Below are 26,063 nucleotides of genomic sequence, written 5' to 3'. Positions count from 1 at the left end.
GCAGGACACGTAGATAGTAGGAAGTCCACTTTTGGCTATGTCTTTACTTATACTGGAGGGGCTATCTCTTGGATGTCTAGGGCGCAGAAGTGTACGGCTCTTTCCACTACAGAGGCCGAGTATATTGCAGCCACAGAGGCTTGCAAAGAGGCTATCTGGTTAGGCCGTTTGATTTCAGACCTCGGTATGACAGATGCTATGCCTACACCGCATTCGGATTCTGAGTGTCATTCAGTTGGCCAAGAATCCAGTCTTCCATGCGAAGAGGAAACATATTGAGGTGAGGTATCACTTCATTCGCAAGGTCGTTGAGGGCAAATCTGTTGACCTTGTCAAGATTCCGACTGAGCAGAATCCTGGAGACTTGCTCACGAAAAGCCTCACTACCGAGCACTTGCCTTCTTCAAGAGATTGATGGACATTGGATGAGATGACGTCTTTTTCCTCATCCTGTTGTACATGTGTACATATTGTACTGTCTTTTCTTTTTTCTCTCTCACTGGGGCAAATTCACCTTTAAGTGGGAGGTTGTTGGAGGTAAAGGCGCGTCCACCTAGCCGCCCGTGTATTACTACACTGACAGTACCTGCCACTGCACACTACAGGTGGCGGGCGTCTGTCACAGTCACTTATTCTTTATTTTTTCAGTGACAGTTTGAATAGAGGAAGGCCCGACCACACATTGTGGTTGTTAGAGTTTCCATTTGTGTCTCTCTCTTCTTGCTCTTGCTCTTGCTCTTGCTCTCCGCCATAGCTCACTTCCAAGCAAGCTTCAATCCTTCTCACCTTTCAATAGGCAGGAGCAGGCAGGGTAGCCGGGTAAGGCAGGTGAGGCAAGCGAGAGAACGGGAGAGACGGGAGAGTTAGGCTAGTGACAGGCAACATCGGGCCAGCAAGTCGCGACCCTGAACAGACGTCAGTCAATGATTTTTTTTTTTAAATGTCCGTTGTTGAAACGATCGTTCCAAACAAGGAATGGGTTGGAACATTCCGCTAGTGTTTCCTAGGCTTGGACCTCCCGGAACGTGTTAATCCGTTCCTATGTGCCGGAACGGGTATTCCCCGTATTGTGCAATAGACCGATCCTAGACTAGTACATCATCGGCAACTACAACAAGTTGTCTAACTTGGACTGGCTGTACTATAACAAAAGGCTCCTCTTGAAAGATCACCTTGCATATCTTAACTACGTGTTGTGGTCTCATATGCATCTTTTCCTCATGGAATATGACATCATGGTTGCAGATAACCTTCGGAGCCTATGGATTCCAAAGGCAATGGCCCATCTCACTTGCATCACTGTATCCAGGAAAGATATATTTGACAGACTTCGAATGCAACTTATTGTGTTTGCCTTTGGGAATATTGAAGAAAGTCTCACATCCAAATATACGTAAGTATATATACAATGGAGGTTTACCAAACCATACCTCCTCTGTAACTCTACGACCAAGAGCAGTGCATGGGAATCTATTAATCAAATGATAATTGCCTCAGCCCAAAAGTACTATGATAAGTTTGCTTGACTAAGTATACTGCCGACTCTTTTCTAAATAGTCCTATTTATACACTCTGCAACACTATTCTTAGGTGGGGTGTACAGGGTGGTCAACTAATGTTTAATATCCCTCTCATTGCAAAATTGCTAAAATGCCTTAGAGATATATTCACCTCTATTGTCAAATTATATCATTTTAGCTTATGCCCAGACTGATTCTCAACCATAACAAGAAAGCACTAAAAAGTAGCTAACACCTCTGACTTTTGCTTAACAGAATAGGCCCAAACTTTATGTGAATAATCATTAATAAATGTGATAAAATACTTAGCACCACCTAATAACTAATAGGGCATGGGACCACAAATGCTGGAGTATATAAGAGCCAACGGCTCATCCACGTGAACCAAAATATTTATGTAAGTTCTGAGTCTGGCTACCATATAAACAATGATCACAAGAGTCATAATATGAGTAGTCAAGATGTGGTAAATACTGCAAACAAGTACTTTCATTTCTTTAAGGGACATATGCGTAAGACAGTGATACCAAAAAGATACGAATGGAAGATCCAAAACATGATTAACAAATCCAAATACAGGAAAAGAATACTAGTTGTTGCCAACCTTGGCACCTCCAACAAAAATGAGGTTGCCATGTGTAATCTTCAATGCAGAATCACCAAAAGAGACATGTACTTGTCATCATCCAACAATCCAGTGTAGATAGTCAAAGCTAAGACGTAATGTACATTATAAAGCACAAATAGAGCACTAGTACCAAATTGCAATCTCACATCACCTATGCCAACAAGGTGGCATATATGATTATCACCTAGTTTGATTGAACTTGTAACAATGCAATAGGTATAAAACCAATGACGATGCAAGTTAACATGAAAAGAAGCCTCTAAATCAAGAAGCCAACACCGAGAACAAGCAAATTGAACATCAAGCAATTGAGTAGCATCAAGTGATGAAGCAACAAGTATGTAATCATCTAAGCTATAGACCAAGGCATTTATCTCTTCTATCTTAATACTAGACTTGGGAACAATACTGCTATCATCAAAAGATTTGGCATTATTTTACACTTTTCCTTTGTCTTTTTCACGTCTATCATTGCACATCTTATGGCATTGGGCCTTATATAACCTTGTTGTTCACAATAATGACAAGAAAGAGAAGACTTAGGACTAGCAAGCTTAGTACATGATTGCCAACGAGACTTAGACTTGTTCATGTTGGGCTATGAGTCTCTACCATGATTATTATTTCCATTACCACCATATTTGCCTCTCATTGTAAGTGCATGAGAAGTACATGTGTCATGAGGATATGTATTTTTGAAACCTCACTTAACATGTGGATTAATTGTTAATCACATGGTTAAATAAATATTGCACACATGAGGTGTAACTGGGGTTAGAGTAAATTTACAAGCCCGAGACCCAAGGAAATCACGAGATGTCTAAGGCAAAAGTTGTCATAAGTTATGCCACACAGATACTTAGTGGTATCTGGTGCCAGTTGTTGGCCTAGGTCATTCATTTGGCCACAAGTGTCAATTGGTGACACTAGAGAAGTGGCGTTTAATGTTACCTAACGCCAATCAGATGGTCAAAGATGACGCAGAGACACTCAAGAATGAAAGCTGTCTAACCAATTTAATTATTGGCCAATCATATTATATTTCAAGATACGGAAATAATTATCGGATTGATTTTCAGTATTTAAAGACTGAAAATTAATATTTAATTATGGATAATGCTGGAAAAACGGTTTGGGAAGGCTGTTGCTTGTCAAAAATGCCCATGCAAGACTGAAAAACATCTTTAGAGATTGGGGAGAGGCATTTTTAGTGTATTTAGCTTGCAAGAGAGAGGAAGGAGATGCTACTGGTTTGATTTTCAGCCATTGGAGGACCAATCAACAGCAGGTGACAACATTTATAGGCTGTTGAGACAGGGAAGCAGTAGTAAATGACTAATTTTCTTCAATTCTTTGCAACTACAAGTTGTTGAGATAGGGCAGCAGCAATACATGGAGATTTTCTCCAGTTCTTCGTGAAGAAAGTCTAAATTTTCTCTCTTCTTAGCATTCTCTCTCATCTCCCAACCTTTCTACAGCCTTGCTCCGAAGATTACAGCATTGAGATTACCAAAGGCTGTTTAGATTTCTCTGCCATAAACCCTAATCTACAGCAGAAATTAGGATTTACCAGCAACCTCGAGAAGCATTCCAGAAACTAAAAGCTCCAAGACTTAGATTCAACAGGGCTGAAGCCGTTTTTTAGTCAAATTCAAGTGGAGAGACCAGCAAATCAATGAATTTGGGGCATTTTCCATCTCCATCAAAGCGGGTGAAGGCCAATTAACTGCCCGAATCAAGGGGCAAATCAGATTTAAGACTTGCTGGTCATTTTGGACAACAAGGGGAGTTGGAATACCGAAAGGGATTGAAAGAATCTCATTGTACATCAACTTCCTTTTCAATTAAGTTAATTAAATACCGAAAGGGGCACCAATTTTTGGGCCAACTAGGTGTCCATTGTCCAAGATTGTAAGTTAATTTGCATTTCTCAGTTTTGTAATAAATGTTACTGCTATGACTAAGTTGTAATTAGGGAATTACCACCCATCCACGGAAGGAAGGTTGGTTTCGACAAGCTCCATCAACATTCTTTCAATTTACTTCTTCTATAAGCAAAGCACCCTCTACATCCTTGAGCTTAAGGCCATCATCACGAGGGTTTGTACTTGTAATAGTGTGGAATGTATTTCAAGACCTGAGCAATGTGACAAGCAAGAAAAGAGACTTAACATTCTCCTCAAACTTAAGGCTGTGCAAAGTAAGCTAATTGAAAATGGAATGAAATTCATTTAAGTGAGAAGACATAGATGTCCCTTCCTTCATACGAAGGTCCATGAGTTTCTTAAGCCAATATAGTTGTGTTGTGGAACTGTGCTTATTATAGAGATCACAAATCTTTTTCTATAATGCATAAGCACCACCTTTAATCTTAATGAAATTGAAGTATACTTACTTTGACGATAACAAGATAATGGTAGACTTACGTAGCTCATCCAACTCTTCCCAATCACCTGCATCATAAAGTTCTGGCCTTATGCCCTCTAATTTCAATGGCTTGACTTACTTTTTTTGCACCAATACCAGCCAAATCTAAGTCTTCTAACACTTGAAGTTATTGCAATCCAACTTTTCTATGTTAAAGATAGCATTGTCATTGGAAGCATTTGAAGCACTTCCCATTATGTCTACCAAACAAACAGAATACAAGCTGCTGTAACAACAGTAAATCAGCCTCAAAAACAAGCCAAAAGCCATGCAGCAAGAAGATGGAGCGAATACGCTAATGTCCACAAGAAGGAAGCACTAGAGTGCTGAATACAAGTGCTTGCTCTCAAGGAAACAGCTTAAAACTGGTTTTCAGCATGGCTGTCCATAAAACTGCAGTGAATCAATATGCAGCTATAGGAAAATGTGCAAAAGAGAAAACTCCCATTGCCAAGAAATTCCGGGTAGCAACCGGGATGTACAGTGCAACTAGTAGTGTGAAGTCAGAGCATAAAGCATTGAGTACCAAAGTCTGTCAAACTAATATTCATTCCAGGCATGTATCCACCACTGACGATAAGTGGTACAAGGTGTCCAAATCAGAGGCAAATTTGTCCACAGTCATAAGCCTCTGCAGTGACAGTATATGCATAAACCAGGAAAGTGTAAGAGAATCTCCCACGGACTCAAATGAACCAAGCTTTGCGAAGAGAATACCAAGTACTTCCATTGAAAGCAAATCCGGAGTGTCCAAGAGCAAAACAAAGCTCAATCCAAAAAGCTCATAAAATCGAGGTGCCCAAAATGCATCATGTATACATCCGGGAGCATATACCTTCAATGTCTTAAAGCCCACGAGTAGAAATCACAAATAGCCATAGCCCAAATGCAACAAATTGAGCTTAAATTCAAGATATAGAGCTCAATATAAGCATATCCAAACATAAACATCAGCCAAATGTGAACATAACTATGTAGCATATCCAAATAGCATGTAGGCATTCAATACATAGACATTCATTGTAAATGCTTGCTGTCCAAACTTTGCTACAGCAAAGAACCCTTAAAATGTTGAGCTATACAAGCTCTAATCAATCCAGGAAGGTTGCCTAAGCATCAAGCCAACATCTAGGTGTTAGAAACTTGCCCCATAACATAGCCATATCCCCGGGAATTCACGGGATATGGACCTGGGATGCAAGGGACCCAACTTGAAATGTGGGGCCTGACCTGAGCATGCCCCGAAATGTAGGCGTTCCCACAAGAGTTGGCATCACAATGAGATGTGTCTTGGGGCGGGATGGGGCGGGGTGGGATGGGCTTGTGGGACAGGTCTAGGGATGCCACATGGTAGGTTTTGTAATCCATACCCCAGCCTGTCACTTTTACCATTGACCACACATTTTGCCAGTTTGCCTGTACCTGCAACTCCCTTGTCGGCTCTCCTATCCGAAGCTCCATTTCCCGTCGTCACCTCTGCGCCACTTCAGGTCCTTCCTGCACTCGACTCAGCAGTCATACTGTGTGCCACATCACGCAAGGTAACCTACGGCACCTCACCTTCATCTTGACTCCTAAGACTTATACCTTGCCCCCAGTACTAGTCGTGACTTGTTTGGTCATTGATAACTCTGCTGTGTGCAGTGTGCAAAGTCCAAACTGCAATGTGCTCAGTGACCAGTCACCATTGTTGTGAATTTTCATTGTTCAACAGGGAACTCAGAACTGTAGCCTGTGACAGTGTGACCAGTTGGCAGTCACCAATCTGAGCAGCAAGGTGACAGGTATTAGCTTCAGGTATACCTTAGTTCTGTACACCAATCTAAGGTGACAGTTCTCAGCTTCAGTGAACTGTGACAGCGTCCTCACTCACTAGTGTAGTGAATAGTGAACAGTGACACTGACCAGTTACCAATTGGCAATCTGACTGTAATATAGTATATACAGACTGCAGTATAAAGTGTTTTAAGTGTAGTATAGAGTGTGTACTCAGTGCAAACTGCAATATTAAGTGCAAGATACAAGTGCTCAGTTGACAGTGAGTCACTACAGTGACCAGCAACTTGCAAGGCATGGCATCATCTTCTCGAGTTCCCTTGGCAACATCTTCTGGAGCTCCTGCCACTCGTATCAGTGGCAAGGGTAGGAGATTCAATGATTGATCATGGTGGCGTGAGGTTGAGGTTGAAAGGGCAACATCGGGGGTGGTCACAACATTGGAAATGTCTTTTTTGTAACTGTGAAAGAACAAGTGGGGCAAACAAAGTAAGGGCCCATTTCTTGAGAGAATCAAGCCATCAGGTGCTCTTTTGTGAGAATCTCAAATAAGAGAAGAAGATGTTTCTTCAGTAAAAGGCTATTGAGTAAGATGCCATTTCAGCACAAAGGGGAGCATCACAGCCGGTGGAGTTTATCCACACTCATTTGGCATTGAATTGCTATTGCATCTAGCAGACCGGATTCACCTAGGCCATCATCCACTACAGCTTATACCACTAGCAACATAGGTGGTGGTGCTCTTGAGATGCCTAGCTCTACAGCTCTTGGAGCACCTACCTCGGCACGTATTAGGCAAACCACTCTTGATGCACATGTGGATTCCAAAAAAAAGGAGGATACAAACATTGCAACTACGAGATTCTTTTATCATGATCACATTGCTTTTAATGCAGCTAGGTCTAAGTACTTCGAGAACATGTGTAAAAAGATTGGAGAAGCAAGACCCTCCTATGTTCCACCGTCCTCCAAGTCTTTGTGCACCACTCTTTTAGAGAAGGAGATACATGCAGTGGAGACGCAGTTGAAAACACAAGTTTATGGCAATCAAATGGGAGAACTTTGATTACAAGTGGGTGGTTAGACACTCAGAGGCAATCCATTCATGGTATGATTGCATATTCACATCGTGAGATGTATTTTACAAACTCTCATGATGCCACTGAAACTAGCAATTCAACGTATGTACTAGCGACTAAGTGAATTAGCAAAATTGAGATGGTTGGCCCTGATTTGGTCACTGGACTTGTGGTGGATGGAGAGCCCGCAAATAGGGTTGCAGGTGATATTGTTCAACAAGCATATCCACACATTACAATATCTTTTTGCCTGGCACATTGCTTGAATATTTTGTTAAAAGACATTGGCAAGTTGGATTGGATTGAGCCTATAATTGAGAAAGTAGATGCTATGGCAATGCTTGTGTTAAACCACCAGTTTATGCGTGCCAAGTTTCACAAGAGATCCAAGGAGATTCTCTAGAAGTACTCGGAAACACGGTTTGCTTATAATTTTTTTATGCTTGGTTGCTTAAGCACATGTAGTGTTGCTTTGAGATAGATCTTCATTAGTGACAAGCATCATACAAATGCATTGTCCTCCATTGCAGCAAGAATAAAATGTGTTGAATGTTCAAAAGCTGTCTCATTTTGGGACTATGTGCATCAAATTGATGCCATGGTGCAAGCAATGATGCATTTGTTGAGACTTGTGGACCGTATGTAGCCATGCATTGGGAAAGTCTACAAGGCTATGGACAAAATGATTGAGAAGCTACATACTTTCTTTCCTTTTGATAATGATGATGAGAATTGTGAGATGGCACAAAGGTATGAGGAGTTACACTCATTATGCGTCACATAGTGGAATAATTATTATTTTCCTTTGCATGCAGTTGCATTTGTGTTGGATTTTGAGTTTCAGGAGAGTTGTCAAAATAGGGATAATGAGATTATAGTGTGAAGAAATATCCTAAGATAGAAACATAAATAAAAGCGTACGACAAAGCATAAACTCAAAAGAACACAATTAGGTTAGAGTAACTCAAAGACAATGAACACAATGGAAATTTGAATCAATGACTGAATGTTGAGGATACAATGCCCATGCAGCAGGCAAACCATGCAAGAATGAAAATTGTACCTTGAACTCTCATGTCTCGAGGACCGAGGCAAAGGTGATGAGCAGGAGAGTGTGTTGTACTTGTGAAAAATCCAAAAACGCAACAAGGCAGCCTCCAGATGTGGAATAGCAATAAACACAGCAATGTGTGGTTGTCGAACAAGCAAAGGAGAGAGAAAACTGCAAATACAACAAGCTGATGATGACGTGGCAAGCTAACAACAACAAAAAATGCAAGTATAATGATGTGGCAGGCCTATGGCAATAAAAACGCAAGTATGATGATGTAGCAGTCCATGCAGCAGCCATAGATCACAAATGCAACAATTCAGCAATTCACAAGCTGTAGACAATGTGGTTGATCAGCAAATGCAGCAAAAATTGATGTAGATTGCACAATGGAGGCTAGAAACAGGCACCTAATGAAAATAGATAGATATGGGCAGCTTGGGTTGAGAAGTCCTCCACAAACGGCATGTGGGTAGCGAAGCTAGAGGGCCTGAAACCTGCAACAATGAGATTGAACTGAATGGAGGGTAGCCTACATATTTATAGAAAGTTTCAGGACTCGTACCGCGCACCATTTTAGGGTTTTCATTAATTAAACAGTTTAGGGATTCAAGTGGCTAATTCAACATGTAATGCGTATGTTACCTCAACATGTAGTTGGTTGGATGACAATCTTAAGGAAAATCATCCTTGACTTTGACAAGAGACGCAAAATCAAAGATGGTCTTGTAAGGTGTAGATCTCATCGCGGCATGTATGCTAGTGAAGATGCATATGATGACACATGTAGAGTTGGGGCTGCCTTATGGTGGAAGGACTATGGAGCTAAGTGGCCTGAGTTGCAAGCATTGGCTATTTGTATTTTGTTGTTAGCTCCTCTTGTTTGGAGCAACTATGGAGCTCCTATTCACATATTGCTTCAAAAAAACCATATAGTTTAGGTGTGCAAAAAGTAAATGACTTGGTATTTGTGAGTTACACATGTTGGGAAAGTGTGATTGCAGCTACAAACCCATTGGTATGAGAGAAACAATAGGAGCAGTAGTAAGCAGAGCATGCCCAATATGGTTAGTTGTGAGATCGAGACAGGATCGAAGCTCAGCACAGAAATCAGTAGACAATGTGAGAGTGAAGCACGACACCCGATGCAATAGACTGAAAGAGTGTAAGCTGAAAGTACAAAGTACAACCCTTAAACCTTAGGGTTGTAAGGGGTGTTCACACCTGAACACGATGAGTGTCCATAAGTGTGTCACATAAGCACATACAAAATAAGACACTAAGTCTAGGGGAAAAAACCTCTCATACCAAGAGTAAAAAGTGTCTCAATGTCCTACTAATCATCGACACTCCCATGTGAGCGTAGGCGTAAGTGAGGCGTAAGTGAAATACCCAACAAACCCCCCTGGAGTGAAGAGTGATCAAGAGTACAAGGATTATCCACCATCAAAGGAGATCAAATTTAAAGCATTGCGAAATGCTTCAAATTTGTCACGAGAAAGAGCTTTGGTGAAGATGTCTGTCACATTACTGGTGGTAGGACAATAGACAAGGCTGATATCACTTGCATGTAGCCTCTCTCTGACAAAGTGATAATGTATCTCAATGTATTCCATGCATGCATGAAACACTGGATTCCATGCCACTGCAATGGCACTCTGTGATTGTCAGTGAACAAAGGAGTAGGCTCCATAACAGATACATCCAGATCAACTAGCAAGGGTCTAATCCATACACATTCAACTGTGATAGTGAAAGCTGCCTTGTATTCAGCTTCACATGATGATGTGGCAATAGTGGATTGTTTCTTGCTAAGCCAAGATATGCAAGACGAGCCAAGAAAGAAATAATTGCCGCTAGTGGAGTGACGTGAATCATAATCACCAGCCCAGTCAAAATCAATGTAAGCATGTAACTGTAGCGGTCCCCCCTTGGCATAAAGCAATCCAAGAGATCTAGTACCCTCCAAGTAACGAAAGACACGCTTAACAGCTTGCCAATGTGACATGCATGGCTGATGCATATATCTGCTCAGGCCTGAAAGTGCAAACTGTTTGTCCGGCCTAGTGTTGCATAAGTAAATAAGACATCCAACTGCTAGAGCATATGTGTGTATATCAAACAAATCACTATCATCATGTAATGACAGCTTAAGTCCAGGTTCCATTGGTGTACAAATTGGCTTGCAATCCTGTAAGCCAAACTTTTCAAGAAGTTTACCAATGTATCTTGACTGTGATAAACCAATACCTCTAGCATCATGTATGAACTGAATATCCAAGTTAGTATTATGTATGAACTGAATATCCAAGTAATAATGCAAAGACCCCAAGTTTGACATGTCAAAAGTTTGCTGCAAATTTTGTTTGAATGCTGAAATTTGATCAACATGTGTCCCTGTAAGCAAGAGATCATCAACATATAGACAAATTATCAACATGGATCCCCCCTCTTTACATACGTAAAGGGTAGACTCAGATGAGCTGTTTTTGAACCCTTGGCTAAGCAAGAAAGCATCTATCTTTGCATACCAAGCTCTAGGAGCTTGTTTCAAACCATATAAAGCTTTTTTCAGTTTGCAAACCAAGTGTTCTGATTCCTCAACTGAAAAACCAATGGGCTGCTGTACATATACTTCCTTCCCTAAGTAAAAATACAGTTTAAATATCCAACTGATGCACAGTCCATCCATAATGAGTAGCCAAAGTAACCATAGACCTGATGGTCGTCATGCGGAAGGTAGGAGCAAATGTCTTCTCATAGTCAATGCCTTTCTTTCGTGCATAGCCTTTAGCTACAAGCCTTGCCTTATGTTTCTCAGTGGATCCATTTGCATCCCGTTTCAGCTTGTAGACCCATTTTGTTCCAATGGCTTTCTTCCCAAAGGGCAAAGACACCAAATCCCATATTTGATTCTTAGTGATAGAATCCAATTCAGCTTGCATTGCTGCCATCCAATGTACACTCTGTTGTGCATTCTCAAAACATTCAAGCTCCTCATCATCAAGGGTGCTTGCTGCCGTAATGAACTCCATGATATGTGCAATATCATGCATATGAGCTTGCCTTCTAGTATGACCAATCATGGGTGTATCCAGATGACTATCTTTTATAGTCTGTAAATACCATCTAGGCATTTGTCTTGCCTCCTGACTGTGCAGAAGCTCTTGTTGAATTTCAGTTTGTTTCAAGCCTCAAAATGTGTAATTTTCTTCAATTCTTTGGTGGGGCATCTGTTCAGAACATGGCAAGCACACATAATGGCTTACATCCAAAAACTGTGTGGCAAGCTCTTTGCTTTCAACATACATCTGGCCATCTCCATGAGTGACCGATTCTTCCTCTCTCTGCAATCCCATTCTGCTGTGGAGTATAAGTAGTAGTGTACTGATGGACAATGCCCTTTTGCTTCAATAAAGAATTCAGCATAGAGGACATGTATTCCCCCCCCCCCCCCCCGGTCCGAATGGAGAGTCTTAATTTTACAACCAGATTGGTTTTCAACAAGTGCAATAAAAGCCAAGAATGCATCATACACTTTTAACTTTTTGACCAAAGAGTAGACCCAGCAAAAGCAAGTAAAGTCATCAATAAAATGCACAAAATAGTAGCATCCTCCCAATGACTTTATGTGCATAGGCCCACATACATTTGAATGCACTAACTGCAACCTGGCTATTGCTCTAAAAGCAACATCACGGGGAAACGAAAACCGATGCATTTTTCCCAAAATACATCCTTCGCACAAGTGCTCAAGAGGTCTCTCTAGTAGAGGTAATCCATCTAGCATCTTCGTACATTGCAAGAGCATCAAGTTGCCAAAGTTCACATGCCTCATCTTAGCATGCCATAACTCTGTCTGTATCATAGCAGGAGTAAGAGTGGATGCCAAGTACGCTAACTGATCAACTGAAAGAGCATCCAACTCGTATAACCCATGACATAAAGTGTCTGTCAATTCCAAAGTCATGTGTTCTTTGTCTCTCACTATGCATCTATTATCATCAAATGTGACCTACAATCCACAACATGCCAAAGAAGAAATAGAGAGCAAATTTTTCTTTATGCGTGGCATAAACAAAGCATCCTGTAGATGGAGAATAGAGCCATCAATGGCTATGAGCACAATCTCCCCAATACCTCTAACAGGGTATGATGCATTGTTGGCACAGTGTACAGATTTGCCAACCGAAGCTGCACCAATAGAAGCAAATAAATCTCTACTAGATGTGATATGGCTAGAAGCACCACTGTCAAAAAACCAAGTGCCTACATCCTCAGTAGAGCTAAATGCTCAATTAGCCCAAGAAGTGTCATAACTGCATGTGTAAAAGCAATAGTCCCTGTCTACAACAAAGGATGCGGACTCAGTAGCAATGGAAGGAGCATCAGAAACAGACATTCCTGACTCCTTTTTTTCCTTGGTGATGTGCTTTCTGCACTCAATGATGTAGTGGCCTGGCTTCTTACAATACTGGCATTTTCCCTTTTTGGCTTGTGTGTCCCCTTGTTTTTTTACTTTGTTGTGAAGTGCCAAAAGTCCCAGAGCTTTGCGGAGCATTCTTTACTTAGCTACCTTTGCCTTTCTATCTAGCCATAAAAGCCTGCTCAAAGGCTATGGCATCCACACCACTATTTCTTCTTGTTTGCTCCTCTTCTAGAAGCAAAGTAACTAACTGAAGAAAAGTGATTGGCTGTGCGGCAATTCTCATGGTGAGGTTTAAGGGCGTATGAAAAGCCAAGTACGAAGGAGGTAATGCGTTCAAAGTGGTAGATATCATCTGTGCATCCGAATAGTACTCATCAACATTCATGAGTTGCTCACGCAAATCCTGAATAGAATCACCTTCATCCATATTCAATGTCTCTAGCTCTTTCTTTAAGAAAGAGATGCAAGTCTCATTCTTGCCACCATCTTTTCCAAGGCTAAAACAACGAGAGCTCTGTCGTTGCGTCGCCTCCTACCTCCGCCTCCCGACTACTCCCTCACGATCATTGCGTGCGCTGGCGCCCCCTCCTTTCCCGCCTGAGCCCTCGCCTTGCCTTGCCCGTCACCCCGCCAATCTTCCGCTCTGCCCCGACTTGCCCGTCGCCCCGTCCCGTCGCCCATCCTGTCCGTCGTCCCACCCCGCCTTGTACGCCGCCCTGCCCTCCCCCGCCCCGTCGCACGTCGTGTCTATCATCCCGCCCTGCCTTGCCCGTCGCCCCCGCCCTGCACGTCGCCCTGCCCCGCCCTACCCGTCGCCCCTCCTTGGCCATCATCCTGCCCATCGTCCCCCCTTTCCCCCCCCCCCCCTCGGCGCGCGTCCCCCGTTCGCAACCTCGGACCCATCCATAGCAAACACAGTAGGATTTCCCTCCCTCGCCATCGATTCCTCCACCCTCCAGTTGCTCCCTCCATCTGCAGGAACCCCTCCCCTCAGGTAGCACCGCGACATGATTTTTAATCCTCTCAGTAGGGACGCGCAATGGAAACCCCTGGTCAGACGCCAGCGCACTCAGCGAGTGCCCCCCAGTCAGACACCTTGCGCGTAGTCATCTCTGAGGAACAGCTCTTAGCCGTCGGAGCTAAGCAACTGGAGCTAATGGAAACAGCGATTTATGGTCAAATAGTAGGACATTTCCCAGCCAGAGCCTAATTTCGGGACTAGCCACACTCCACCTTGCGCATCATGATAGCACAGATCGAGGAGGCGGTCCTATTGGGCCAAGGGATTTTCATGGTCCGGCTCAGCTCGGCAGACGCAGCTCGCGAGTTACTCGCTAGTTCACCATATGCGGCCACGAAGGGGGTCATACACATGGTCCCTTGGTACAGGGGCTTTACTGTGGAGGCATTTGCACTCCACAACAGGTTTCTTCGCCACCCGGTCACTCTTCTTTTTCTCGGCCTAGCGATTGAGTATCGCCAATTGGTAAAAGACTTTGGAAGGCTTTTCGGCACTATCCTTCCTGCGTCCTTCGCGGATGGAGTGACAGCTCTACAGGAGTCCCAAAGGTACAGGTGGCAGTGAAAGAGGTCAAGAATATCCCACAGTTCCTAGAGATTGAGGCGGGTGGGCACTCCTTTAGGCAGCAAGTCATTGTGACAGGGCAGCCAAGGCAATGCCTGCGCTGTCACGACTTTGGGCATCAGGTAGCAGGTTGCACGCGTTTCAGAGCCAATGTGGCTCCGCCAACAGGCCCACAGGTGGATGTTGATGGCTTCACACGTGTCCAGAGACGATAGAGAGGGAGACGGCAGGAGGGGGCGCAGCCTGCATCTCAGACCCAGCCTCGGCAGTAGGGAGCAGGTGGGCATGCGACGCCCCCTCAGCAGAGCACTCCATAGCCCCCTCCTGCCCCCCCCCCCCCCCCCACCTGGTAGGACCGCAGCCCCTACATCCACCACCCACGCCACAGACAACCTCTCCCGAGTCCCCACAGTCCCCACACCCACCTCCCTCCACATCCCAGGTCCCCCCCCCCACTGACCTTGGCCCATAACCCCCCACTCCCAAACTAGCCCCCCCCCCACACCCGCTATGTACTTCTGTCCACCCTACCATCCCTCGATTATCCTCCCCCCATAACCTCCCGTACCGAGCACCTCTCCTGATCCGCACCTGATTCAAGCGATCCCCCCCAGTCCCACCCCCTGCCTCCCGCAGGAGGTGATGAGCCACACATGCCTACATCCTCTTTGCACCAGCAGTCCTCCCCCTCCCATACAACCACCAGCTCATCCACCCTTGCCGCCCGTCACACCTTCCCGAGACAGGCACACCTATTGCCACAGGAGTTCTTCCGCAGTGGCCCATGGTCCTACTTGAGAGTTGCGGAGCACGGAGAGTTTTCGCTACCTCTAGAGGTGGGGATCTTCATGGTTCGTAAGTCAAGGAGGGGCAAGGTCAATCTACTAGCACCACCGGATGGACCAAACTACGCCTTTTTTCTTCTGTCCTCTCACTCAAGGGAGTGGACAAGGACACAGATAGAGGAAGACTTGAAAAGTCAAGTGGCAGACCGCACCTCCCAGTGGATGGGAGAAGAAGAACTAGCATTGTTTGCACAGCAGTGGCCTGGCTGCATGATGGACATTAACTAGTGGGCTGGTGCCGAGGTCCCTCACCTGAGCATTATCTTTCGAGCCCTTCCACAGTGGAGAGCTCCGAGGGATGTGATTGAGTGGCCCCTGGCACAGGCGGCCCGTTTCTACCATTGCACAGAGTCTCAACTATTAGCATGGTTGATAGATGTATTCATAGTACCACGTGGAACTTCTATCACCCCGTTGGTCGGCCGAGGGCCACCATGGGGGAATGGAGCTCACCATCCAGACCGGCGACAAAGCATACCTACATGCCTCATAGCTCCTCCTTGTCATCAGCAGCCTCCACACCGAACAAATGCCTGTTCGGGCAGTCACAGGTTTTCCCATGAGCTTACATCTTGCATCCTGGAATGTGAATAGCCTCCACTACAGTGGGGCACGTGGTTCCAGGAAATTGATTGTTCGGCAGGAGTTACAGCCTGCCCTTGCTGGACGGTTCGATATCTTACTTCTACAGGAGCACAAGCTCACCCCCACCGAGGCCCAACGGGTAGGGAAGGTACTCCCAGGAAGCTCGAACACTTACTGGAAGCACACCATAGGTGCCCACAATAGGAGTGGAGGCGTATGCACCTCTATTGGTTCGAGTCTTACCGCTTGTGTTCGAGACCACAGGATGATAGTGGCAGGGAGGGTGCTATGGATCAGATTGGATATTGGGGACTCGTGCCTTGGAGTTCTGAATATCTATGCCCCTACGGAGGTTAGGGCACGTAGCAGGTTCTGGGTGGAGATCGCAGAAGGACTCCCACAGGTGGACTCCTAGATTGTTGGAGGAGACTTAAGCAACCTGAAGGCTTTGGAGGATCAGCAGGGCAGAGGGAGAAACTACTAGGGCATGGCTGGGGAGGAGCAGGAGGCATGGGAGGTGTTTCTACTGGCAGTAGGAGCATGCGATGCCTGGAGAGACCTTGCCTTCCACAAGAGAGAGAGGTCGCTGGACTTCTCTTAGGGATACAGGCGGCTAGGTGGAGTCCTGCTGGAGTAGTTGAGCAAGTTTTATGTGGGAGAGTGGGGAGGCTCTCGGGGAGGCCAGATTGGGCAGTTGGCAGGCACCACATTGTCCGATCATTGCTCAGTTCTCTTGACACTAGATCCCCCAGCATCTGCCCTAGACTTACAATCTTTTCGAATCTCTGACTCGATCTACAAGAGGGAGGTGACAAGACAGATAGAGCAGATTTGGACCAGAGAGTGGGGCAGGAGGGGCCAGATCGCAGAGGAGGTTGCAAAGGCCCTAGCTGAGTGGAGCAGAATCTGCCAAGAGGTAGCCATACAGGCCAGGCAGCAAAGCTAGGAGGAGGAGAGAGCACTACAGCGGGACCTTGTAGCCACACAGAAATTATTACAGGTGGCACCAGGGGAGCCCACTCTCCACGCACAGGAGGTGCATGCGCGAGCAGCCATTGCTGGCCTAGAGGACAGGCGCTCTGAGTTCTCTTTCCGCACCTCAGGAGCTTTCTGGGCACGGAAGGGGGGACACGATGTGCAGGGAGTTTTTTCAGGTGCACCAGCCTCGCACCTCTGGAGATCAGATACGCAACCTCCGAGAACAGTATGGGAGGACCCCTTCTAACCCAGACGAGATGATGGAGATTGCCACCAACTACTATAGTCGCCTCTTCCAGCAGGAGACAGCCTCAGCTAGAGGACAGCGATGTAGACAACAAGTCTGGGATAATATCCCATCCCTCATCACAGAGGAGATGGGATGCTCCCTCCTAGCCCCCTTCACAGAGAAGGAATTAGAGGAGGCTTTCCATACACAGGACGGGCAGAAATGCTTGGGAGAGGATGGCCTCTCTAAGGCTTTCTTCACTACCTTCTAGGAAGTGGTGGTGGACCCCCTACTATTGGCCTTTCAGGAGATTTTCACTTCAGGACAGATGCCAGGGAGTCTATCGGCAGGCCTTATCAATCTTCTCCCCAAAGGGGGAGACCAGTTGGAGCTTTCCGAGTGGAGACCGATCACCTTACTGTCAGTGGCCTATAAGGCACCGGCAAAGATGATTGGTAGGCGACTACGCCCCTTGCTTCCAGACATCATCCATGACACACAGACAGGCTTTGTCTAGGATAGGAGCATCCTGGACAATGTATTCACCTTCTTTGAGGCGACAGAGTGGGCCCAGTATAGTGGGAAGAGACTGGCCATACTACTCTTGGATTTTGAGAAAGCCTATGACATGGTGGACTAGGATTTCCTAGAGGGCACCATGGTAAGGTTGGGTTTCCCCCAGGCTTGGATTTCCGAGATCTCCGCACTTTACAGATCGGCCACCAACAGGGCTGCCCCCTCGCCCTGTACATGTTTCTTCTCTTTGCAAAGGCGATGTCTCACTTCTTCAGGTCACGTGTGAGCGGTTTACGTAGCCTCCGACTTCCAGTAAGAGAAGAGACTAAAGTGTTAGACTCAGAGTATCCAGATGACACAGTACTCTACATAGAGGACGACGAATTGATGCTAAAGAGAGTGAGGTTGGCTCTTGAGGTGTTCTGTACTGCAGTGGGAGCAAAAATCAATTGACGAAAGTCAATTGGTTTCCTCACAGACCCGGACTCTAGCACGGAGTGGGGCATCCACTTGGAATTTAGATGGGTGAGCAAAGGACAGACCGTTCGGTACCTAGGGTTCCAGGTGGGACTCGACATCACTTCCGCCCAACAGTTTCTTCCAGTCCTCAATTCTATTCGGAGGAAGCTAACCTACTGGAGCACGGCTCGCCTCTCACTAGTTGGCTGAGCCCTGGTTGTTAACCAGGTCCTCCTAGCGACGGCCTGGTACATCGCCTCGTGTTGGTGCTTCTCCTCCTCCTGCGTAATACAACTTCGCTGCCTAGTGCGGAATTTCCTTTGGTCCGATTCAGATGGCTCCAGGGATTCCAGGGCCAAGGTGGCGTGGGCGACCATTATACGACATCAGTCAAAGGGAGGGCTTGGGATCATAGACCCAAGGTATCAAAGTATGGCCCTCCTGGGCAAGCTAGTTGTCCGCGGCCTCACACCGGGAGGGCAGACCTGGAAGGTCCTATTGCAGGAGGGTCTTCAGGACTGTAGACCGAGGCTTGGCGGTGAGTGGAGGCCGTCCTTGAGATGAATCTTCACGACAACCCAGATCACCCCCCCAAGATCACCCTTCCTACGCAGCTTGCATTGTGTGTGGCAAGGCCTCCATAAGGCCCTTATCCAAAGCCCCCCAGGCTGCCAGGAGGAGATAGACCGTCAGTCAATGATTTGGAACCCCCAAGTCAGGGACCGGGAAGGGGCACAAATCGGCGAGCGCCCCCATATCAAGTGGGCTGGTTGGGAGGCTAGCCCGGCTCGTACAATCAGGACATGGTGGGAGGTATACAGGATGGCGGATGAGGAGGTGTTGAAGCAAGCATCAGGTTCCCAGCGAGGAGTGGAGCTGAGGAGAAGGGAGATAGACGCAACGATACCTTAGGAGTGCCTTGCTCGCCTGATCCGAGAGCCGATAGAGCCTGGGGAGGTATGGGCCGCTAGGTTTTCACCAGCAGGTATCCCCTTACGGGTGGCAGGAAGAGTCGGTAGCGCTCCTCCTGGAACCTTTTTCACAATGCAGGAGGGGGGGCGTTTGGCTCTTGACAAAGGGTAGCAAGACGAGGGGATAGCTGTCCTTTCATGCAAGAGGATCTGGGTGCTTGGCCTTCAGGGGAAGATATGGCGGCTGGACCCTTTGGTCTTTTGGCAGGAGCTTAGGGAGCGGTGCCTCTGGATCTGGGAAGGAAGGCCACTTGATGAGCTGGAGTGGAATTCGGGAGAGTGGCTTTGGCTGGCCACTACGATCGCCAAGAAGCCACCGAGGTTCCTGGAGTACACCGCCAGGATTGGCAAACACGTACTGATGCAGGACATGGATTGGGCATCGTCATGTAGCAGGCACTGGGCGGAGCTCAACATCACGGAGCCGTTCTAACAGACCTTCTGGCGCCACCTATGGGACGGCTAGAGGCCAAGGAGGGTGTCATACTTTTTATGGCTGGTGGCACATGGAGTCTTGGCGGTGGGAAGTTGGCTTGCCCAGATGCAGAAGAAGGGAGTTTGTAAGTGCTGCACACAGCAGTCGATGGAAACCCCAAAGCACTGCCTTTGGTCGTGTGAGGCGGCACAGCTCGTGTGGAGAGGAGTATGTCGCATCCTACGCCGGATAGCACCTAGCCTTCGATCTATCTCTTGGGGTGCTTTCTGTTGGCAGGTGGTCAGCCAGGGCTGTCACCTTCTGTATGAGGTCGGGATGCAGGACACGATATTCATGATCGAGGCAGGGTCATGCGCAGTGGTGGGTTTAGAGGCTCTACCCATCCGCCAGGTACTAGAGCCGACAGCACACCGCTCTGAGTTATGGGAAATCGTAGGGAGTCTTACTGGTTGGCATATTTGGAAGATGCGGTGTCAGGTGGCTTTCAGCGGAGAGAGACCTTCAGTATAGGCGACCCTAGCGGAGCTCTGGACCTCCATCATGCACTCCCTTTGAGGCCGATGGGATCAGGTGTAGGGTGAGTCCAGGACTCATCAAGAGCTCCGTGGTCATTTCATGCGCACTTGGGGCGGCCAGGACCTGTTCTTCGTGATGCAGGCAGGCAGTCCCAGATGGCGATATACCCCCCCCCCCCCCCCCCTCCCCCCACCCAATGGCTTCTTGCCCCTATCCCCCCCAGACCGCCTTGAGAGGCTTGTATATATGATGTATCTGTGACTTTCACCAGCTCTAGCTTGGTCTGTTGAGCATGAGCACTTCTTTGTATTCAGGTTTTTTCTGAAGTAATATAATAAGCCACACTTTATTTGCAAAAAAAAAAAAATCTCATTCTTGCCTGCAAACATCTGCTCCAAAGTTAGCCAAGCTTCTCATGAAGAAGCTGCTGAACAAATGTGGGGGATGATGGACCGCTGAACTACCAATGCAATCAGTGACAAAGCTTGTCTCTAGCGCTTTCTTTAAGGAAGCGATGCAAGTCTCATTCTTACCTGCAAACATCTGCTCCAAAGTTAGCCAAGCTTCTCGTGAAGAAACTGTTAAACGAATGTGGGGGATGATGGACCGCTGAACTGCCGATGCAATCAGTGATTACGAGGCTTGTGCATCCCATGTATCCCATGCTTTTTGAGCTGCTGATCTTTGAGGAAGTGGCTGAAGTGGAGCAGGCTAAGGTGCCTGTTATGCACATTCTCCTAGAGGAGGAGTAGCTGGAGCCACAACTCCAGGCCTAACTTCTTCTCCACTGACTTAATCCCAAAGATTTTTCACCACAAGCACATTCTTCATCATGAAGGACCAAAGTGAATAGTTGTTTCCATCCAATCTGTCCTCCTTGGATACATAGGTGAAGACATCTCCTCCCTGATTTTCCATGATAATCTCTTACCAAAAGAAGCAAAAGAGCAATGTCCAAGCAGGACCAAACTGGAAATCTGAAAATTTCCAGAAATTGCAGGAAATAACTTTCTGCAATTAGTATACAGAGGTGCACTCTGTCAAAACTATCTTTAATGCACGCAATCTAAGGTGCAATCAGTGTTCAGCAACACTGTATCAGCAAATTTCCCAAAATTTCTTGCCCCAGATTTGTTCAAAACAGTCTATCAATGACTGTAACTGTAGTACATGTGCCAATGTCCTCAAAAAACACAAATACCCCAAAATGTCTGATAAATTTGGCCAGAAATTTGCATCCACCGTGTCCGGGACACTATCCTCTGTTCTGTGTCTGCTTGGGTAGAAACCCCCTCTTCCAAAAATGAATTCTGGAAGAAAAAAAAAGGTAAAAAATTTTTAAAAATTACCTTTGAAAGTGCCAAACAAGCTCATGGCCCAAGCGTAGATTGAGTCGCAGGCGTAGAGTCAGAATGGTGACGGGCTGCGTGTCAGAGACCTGATGGGACCTTCATTAGATGCAGGCATCTGACGTGGCACTGGCGAACTGGTGGGTACAGGCAGACTGGACATCCCAGGCAATGTCAGAGTCAGGCAGCGTGGTCGCTGGTCAAAGGCGGCGCAGCAGTACACGGAGCAAGAACAGGCGTGTTTGGCGTCGTCAGGGGCGGATGGACCAAAGGCAACATGGAGAAGGCGGGCGCTTCTCTCAGGCATACGCGGCGTTTCCAGACGACGGGCGGTGCTGGGGGCGGCTCTGGTATAGGCAGGTGACGCAGCTAAGGAGTGGCGGGAGAACAAACGAGCTGCAGGGGCGGGCAGCAGTGGCGAGCTCGCAAGTAGGGTAAGGGCCGAAGCAGCCTGGCGGGCAATCTCCCAGGCGGACTGGTGAGATGCAAGGTAGTGGCGCTGCTGTGCTTCCTGGCGCCACAGGTGACAGACCTATTGGGCAGTGGCGGTTGTTGAGTAGAGTTGAACCTAAGCAAAGACTCCCGGAGGCTGAGCGGAGCTGAGCTGAACAGAGCCAATGCTTTGATTACCAAATGTGAGATCGAGACAGGATCGAAGCTCAGCACAGAAATCAGTAGACAGTGTGAGAGTGAAGCACGACACCCAATGCAATAGACTAAAAGAGTGTAAGCTGAAAGTACAAAGTACAACCCTTAAACCTTAGGGTTGTAAGGGGTGTTCACACTTGAACACGATGAGTGCCCGTAAGTGTGTGACATAAGCACATACAAAATAAGACACTAAGTCTAGGGGAAAAAACCTCTCATACCGAGAGTAAAAAGTGCCCGAGTGTCCTACTGATCACCACACTCCCATGTGAGGGTAGGCGTAAGTGAAATACCCAACATTACTCAAGTTGTATTGTTTCAACTTTTTGTAGTCCACTCTGAGTAGCGAGTACTCATCTCTAAGTGTCACTTCTACTTATTATTGTTTCTTGTGTTTAGTTTCAACTTTTCATGTTGAAGTCACCATTTGGCATTGTCACTTACACTCTTCAATTTGAGTATTCACTGTTCATTTAAAAACTGTTGAGTTTCAGCTTTCAAGTTTCATAACTCACGTAATGTTTTGGTCCTTGGAATTTAAAACTTTAGTCTTTTATGTGACATTGGTCCTTGGAATTTAAAACTTTAGTCTTTTCAAGTGAACTATGGCTTTGACAATTCAAAGAATTCAAGTTTTCATGCTTGGACAAAGCACATTGAGGTACAAACATTATGTCTATGAGAAACTCTCAACAAGCGATATTAGCTTGGTCTATGTGGCCACATAGCACGAATTGGCAAGACTATTCACAGAGGCCCTCTCTTGTGAGAAGCTGAGGAGAAGCTTGAAGCTTTTCACAAAGCTCCTAACATACAGTCCTCATGGATTAGTCCACCATATCCTTCTACTTATTCACATCATCATCCCCGGGATTTGTACCATATAGTGATATGTGAATAAACATGGGTTTGCCTGGCTATGCATGGATGGCTGTTGCAATTTAGGATTAGATGTAAAGAACTAAGCTGTTTATCTGAACTTTCTTAAAAAGTTAAAGCGTTTTAGAGTTCTTTCTAAACATTGGTTGTATTCAGACCCATATATTTCTGTTCACATGTGCAGCGGTCCAAGAGCAATGCAAATGATTGAGAAGCATTCTGAAGCACTTGGTGGAGCCAGTGTTTTTGCTACAGCTGTAACCCGTGATGAGATTTCAGAAATTCAACAAATTATAAAGAAGTGGAGTGATGAAGATAGGATTCACCTTATCATAACAACTGGTCTATTCTACCACTTGTTGGACTTCTGATCTGTTCTGCACATCCATGTTTTATCAAAGGTGGCCATTTGTTAAATGTGACATCTTTACTCTCTGCAGGTGGGACGGGATTTGCACCACGGGATGTTACACCTGAGGCAACAAGGCCACTCTTTGAAAAAGAGGCACCTGGTCTTGTGCAAGTAATGCTACAAGAGAGCTTGAAGGTGTGCATGCACATTATGTTCTTCTACAGAAGTAGCTCTTTTAATTCTAGAGTCTGGGGATTATAGATTTCATCTGGTGTAAATTGGCATACTTTCTTTGGTCTGTACAATTTAACTATTTGTTGGTGATATAATTGCAAAAACATATTTTACAATGATGCGTATAAAAGTTCACTCAACGTAGTCTGTTCTTATTTGTTCTGTTCACACCTTATGACATAAAAATGTTTAGAACCATTAGTCTGGTATTTCTTTAGGCTTCTAAGCATCACAATACTGATATCTTCCCTTCAACTCTCCTTCCCATGTTTATCATTAGGTTTTATTTTAGTACTAAACTTACTATACCTCCTCTGTAAAACACAATGAATGGATAAGAAGTGTGAATACAGATACATCTCCCATAACATAAATTGCACACAGACAGTATGCACAGTAGCTTAAGTAGTAGACAGTTGTTTCAATTAACATGTTTCTAGTGGTCTCGTATGCACTTGTTATTGCTGTTAGTACAGATAAAATGACCCATTTTTCTAATTAAACTTTAAGTATAGTTCATTCATCTCCTTGAGGTGTTCTGATTTAACCATTTTTGATACATGCTTTATGATGTGGGGAACATCTTTCATTCCATCCTCATGCTGAAGTTATTAAAGCAAGTTTGGTTGACAAGTCAGATATGTAGTTTAGGTGTGGATGAGATTTTTTAAGGGAAATATCATGAAAACCACATCAACTCTGCTTGTTGAGCACATTAAATGAAAATGTTATTGGGTAGATATATAAAATCCATGGATTGAGAGGCTTTGTCAAACTTCATTAGATTTGTTGACTATTAACTGATAATGGCAGAGTAGTAGGAAGTACCATTAGAGTATCATTGAATGTTAACTACATATGATCTTACATGCTTAAGCGCAATCTATCTTCACATCTGTTTATCTGTCATGAGGCCATTTATGTAACTTTTGTCTTTTTGGTTTTGGAGCTAGACATGATAAATTGCTTAATTCTCTGTCCTAGTCAGAGAGACCTGTAATCGCATATAATACTAGTAATCAGTGATCCATTGAATCATTCACTCCAATGTGATCAATTAAATTCATTCCAACATGATTCAGAGACCAATCATTGGTAATGGGTCTAGGCTCAATGATAAAAATATACTTTGATCATCCTTGCTTCTTTTGCTTTCATTAAATAGCAAAGAATTGATGTCTAGCTAAACCCAAGACAAAAATATTTGTAGATTGTTATGGCTTGTGTAGTACTAGGATTTTAACAAACTAGAAAGCATGTTTAGACCCTACTTATGTGGAAAGGTCATGTGTATTGCAGGTAATGAAACCAGTATGTAATTTTAGCACGTAAAATGATCATCTAGTAGCACTGGGGATCGCATGGGAATAAAATAAGTAACCAATTACAAATATGCTTTTATAGGAGCCCTTGTGATGATTTTCTATATTTTTAATGGGTTCTCATAACCTGCTTTAAGCCCATTTCTTAATGTGAATCTGAGCTGTCTTTCTATTGCTTCATGCCAGCAGAAAAATGTGATGCAATAATCCTCCTCCATTCTGTAGTGCAGGTAACAAAGACTGCTATGTTATCACGTGCAAGTGCAGGCATCCGTGGGTCTAGTCTGGTGAGCATAGAGAGGTCTTATTAAACAGAACATATGAACTTACAATACTGTTGCCTTGTGTGTGTTTAATATATTGTCAAATGATTTTGCAGCAGATCCTAAGAGTTTGTTCAGGGAGTTTCTGCAGCTCCAAAATTCACATGCTACAGTTGATTGTTTGCAGATAATAAACATGCCTGGAAACCCCAATGCTGTAGCAGAATGCTTAGAAGCACTAATGCCGGCATTGCCACATGCATTAAAGCAACTAAAAGGTGATAAGACAGAGAAGCACCCACGACACATCCCTCACCCCAAAGCTGGTACTGTGGATGTCTGGACTGCCAGTTACAATGCAGCAGCACAAAGGTTGCAGAAAGACAATGCTCTAGTACAGGACCACAGTTGTTCGTGCTCACATTAGACTGCACAGTTGGAGAACCACTTTTATGAAAGTAGATCAATACAGAAATCTGCATCCCTGTATGGGTACCTTCACCACCCTTGTATTATCACATATCTTTAAAATTTGATGTTGAGCTTGGTGATTGCAAGACACTTTAAGATACCAAGCTGTAGGTGTCCCACCGATTCATTTTGGCTTGTACTGTGCACCTAAATCATTAAGGAGAGTTCTATTTGGATGGTGTCCAACCATTCACTGATGGTTGTGTTACACTTTTCATCAGTACTCCTGTACATCAGTACTTAAAAATGCAGTTCTAGAAGCAACATATGAGAAGTTTAATAAGATCAACATCACATGACAAAACAAAGATCACCTTCAGGACTTAAGTAAGGTAGGTAATACTTACCTTAATTTTTGGCTTCTCTATCTACCTAAATCATCAAAAGGAGTCTTACTTGGGTGATGCCCAATGGTTGAAAGATGGTTGTGTTATGATGTTCATCAACTTTCATGTTTACTCCCGTGCATTCATACTCATTGTAGTTCTACAAGCAACATATGAGATGCTCATTGA

The 26,063-nt window shown here is 45.1% G+C and overlaps 1 protein-coding gene across 6 annotated transcripts in view; it reads left to right on the top strand.

Annotated features, from left to right (window-relative positions):
- The window catches only part of B73 (molybdopterin biosynthesis CNX1 protein / molybdenum cofactor biosynthesis enzyme CNX1 (CNX1)), a 247,031-nt gene that overhangs the window by 209,295 nt on the left and 11,673 nt on the right, over window positions 1-26,063 (top strand). The window contains exons 10-13 of one of the 6 annotated variants that reach the window (XR_015690856.1): window positions 23,091-23,248; window positions 23,347-23,453; window positions 25,045-25,101; window positions 25,265-25,880. Coding sequence is in view for 2 of the 6 variants with exons in the window: in XM_087677662.1 (XP_087533788.1) it covers window positions 23,091-23,248; window positions 23,347-23,453; window positions 25,045-25,101; window positions 25,251-25,268 (340 nt within the window). In the remaining 4 variants the exon portion in view is untranslated. Of the gene's footprint in view, window positions 1-23,090; window positions 23,249-23,346; window positions 23,454-25,039; window positions 25,102-25,250; window positions 25,881-26,063 lie in introns of those variants that run through there. The other 5 variants (XR_015690858.1, XR_015690857.1, XR_015690859.1 and 2 more) reach the window with 5 other exon arrangements.

Source organism: Lygodium microphyllum, chromosome 5 (genome assembly GCF_053477565.2).
Source record: "Lygodium microphyllum isolate KBCC chromosome 5, Lygodium_microphyllum_v1.1.10, whole genome shotgun sequence".
Classification (NCBI taxonomy): Eukaryota; Viridiplantae; Streptophyta; class Polypodiopsida; order Schizaeales; family Lygodiaceae; genus Lygodium; species Lygodium microphyllum.
The sequence above is the reverse complement of the archived record's forward strand: the minus strand, read 5'-3'. Positions and strand labels throughout refer to the sequence as shown.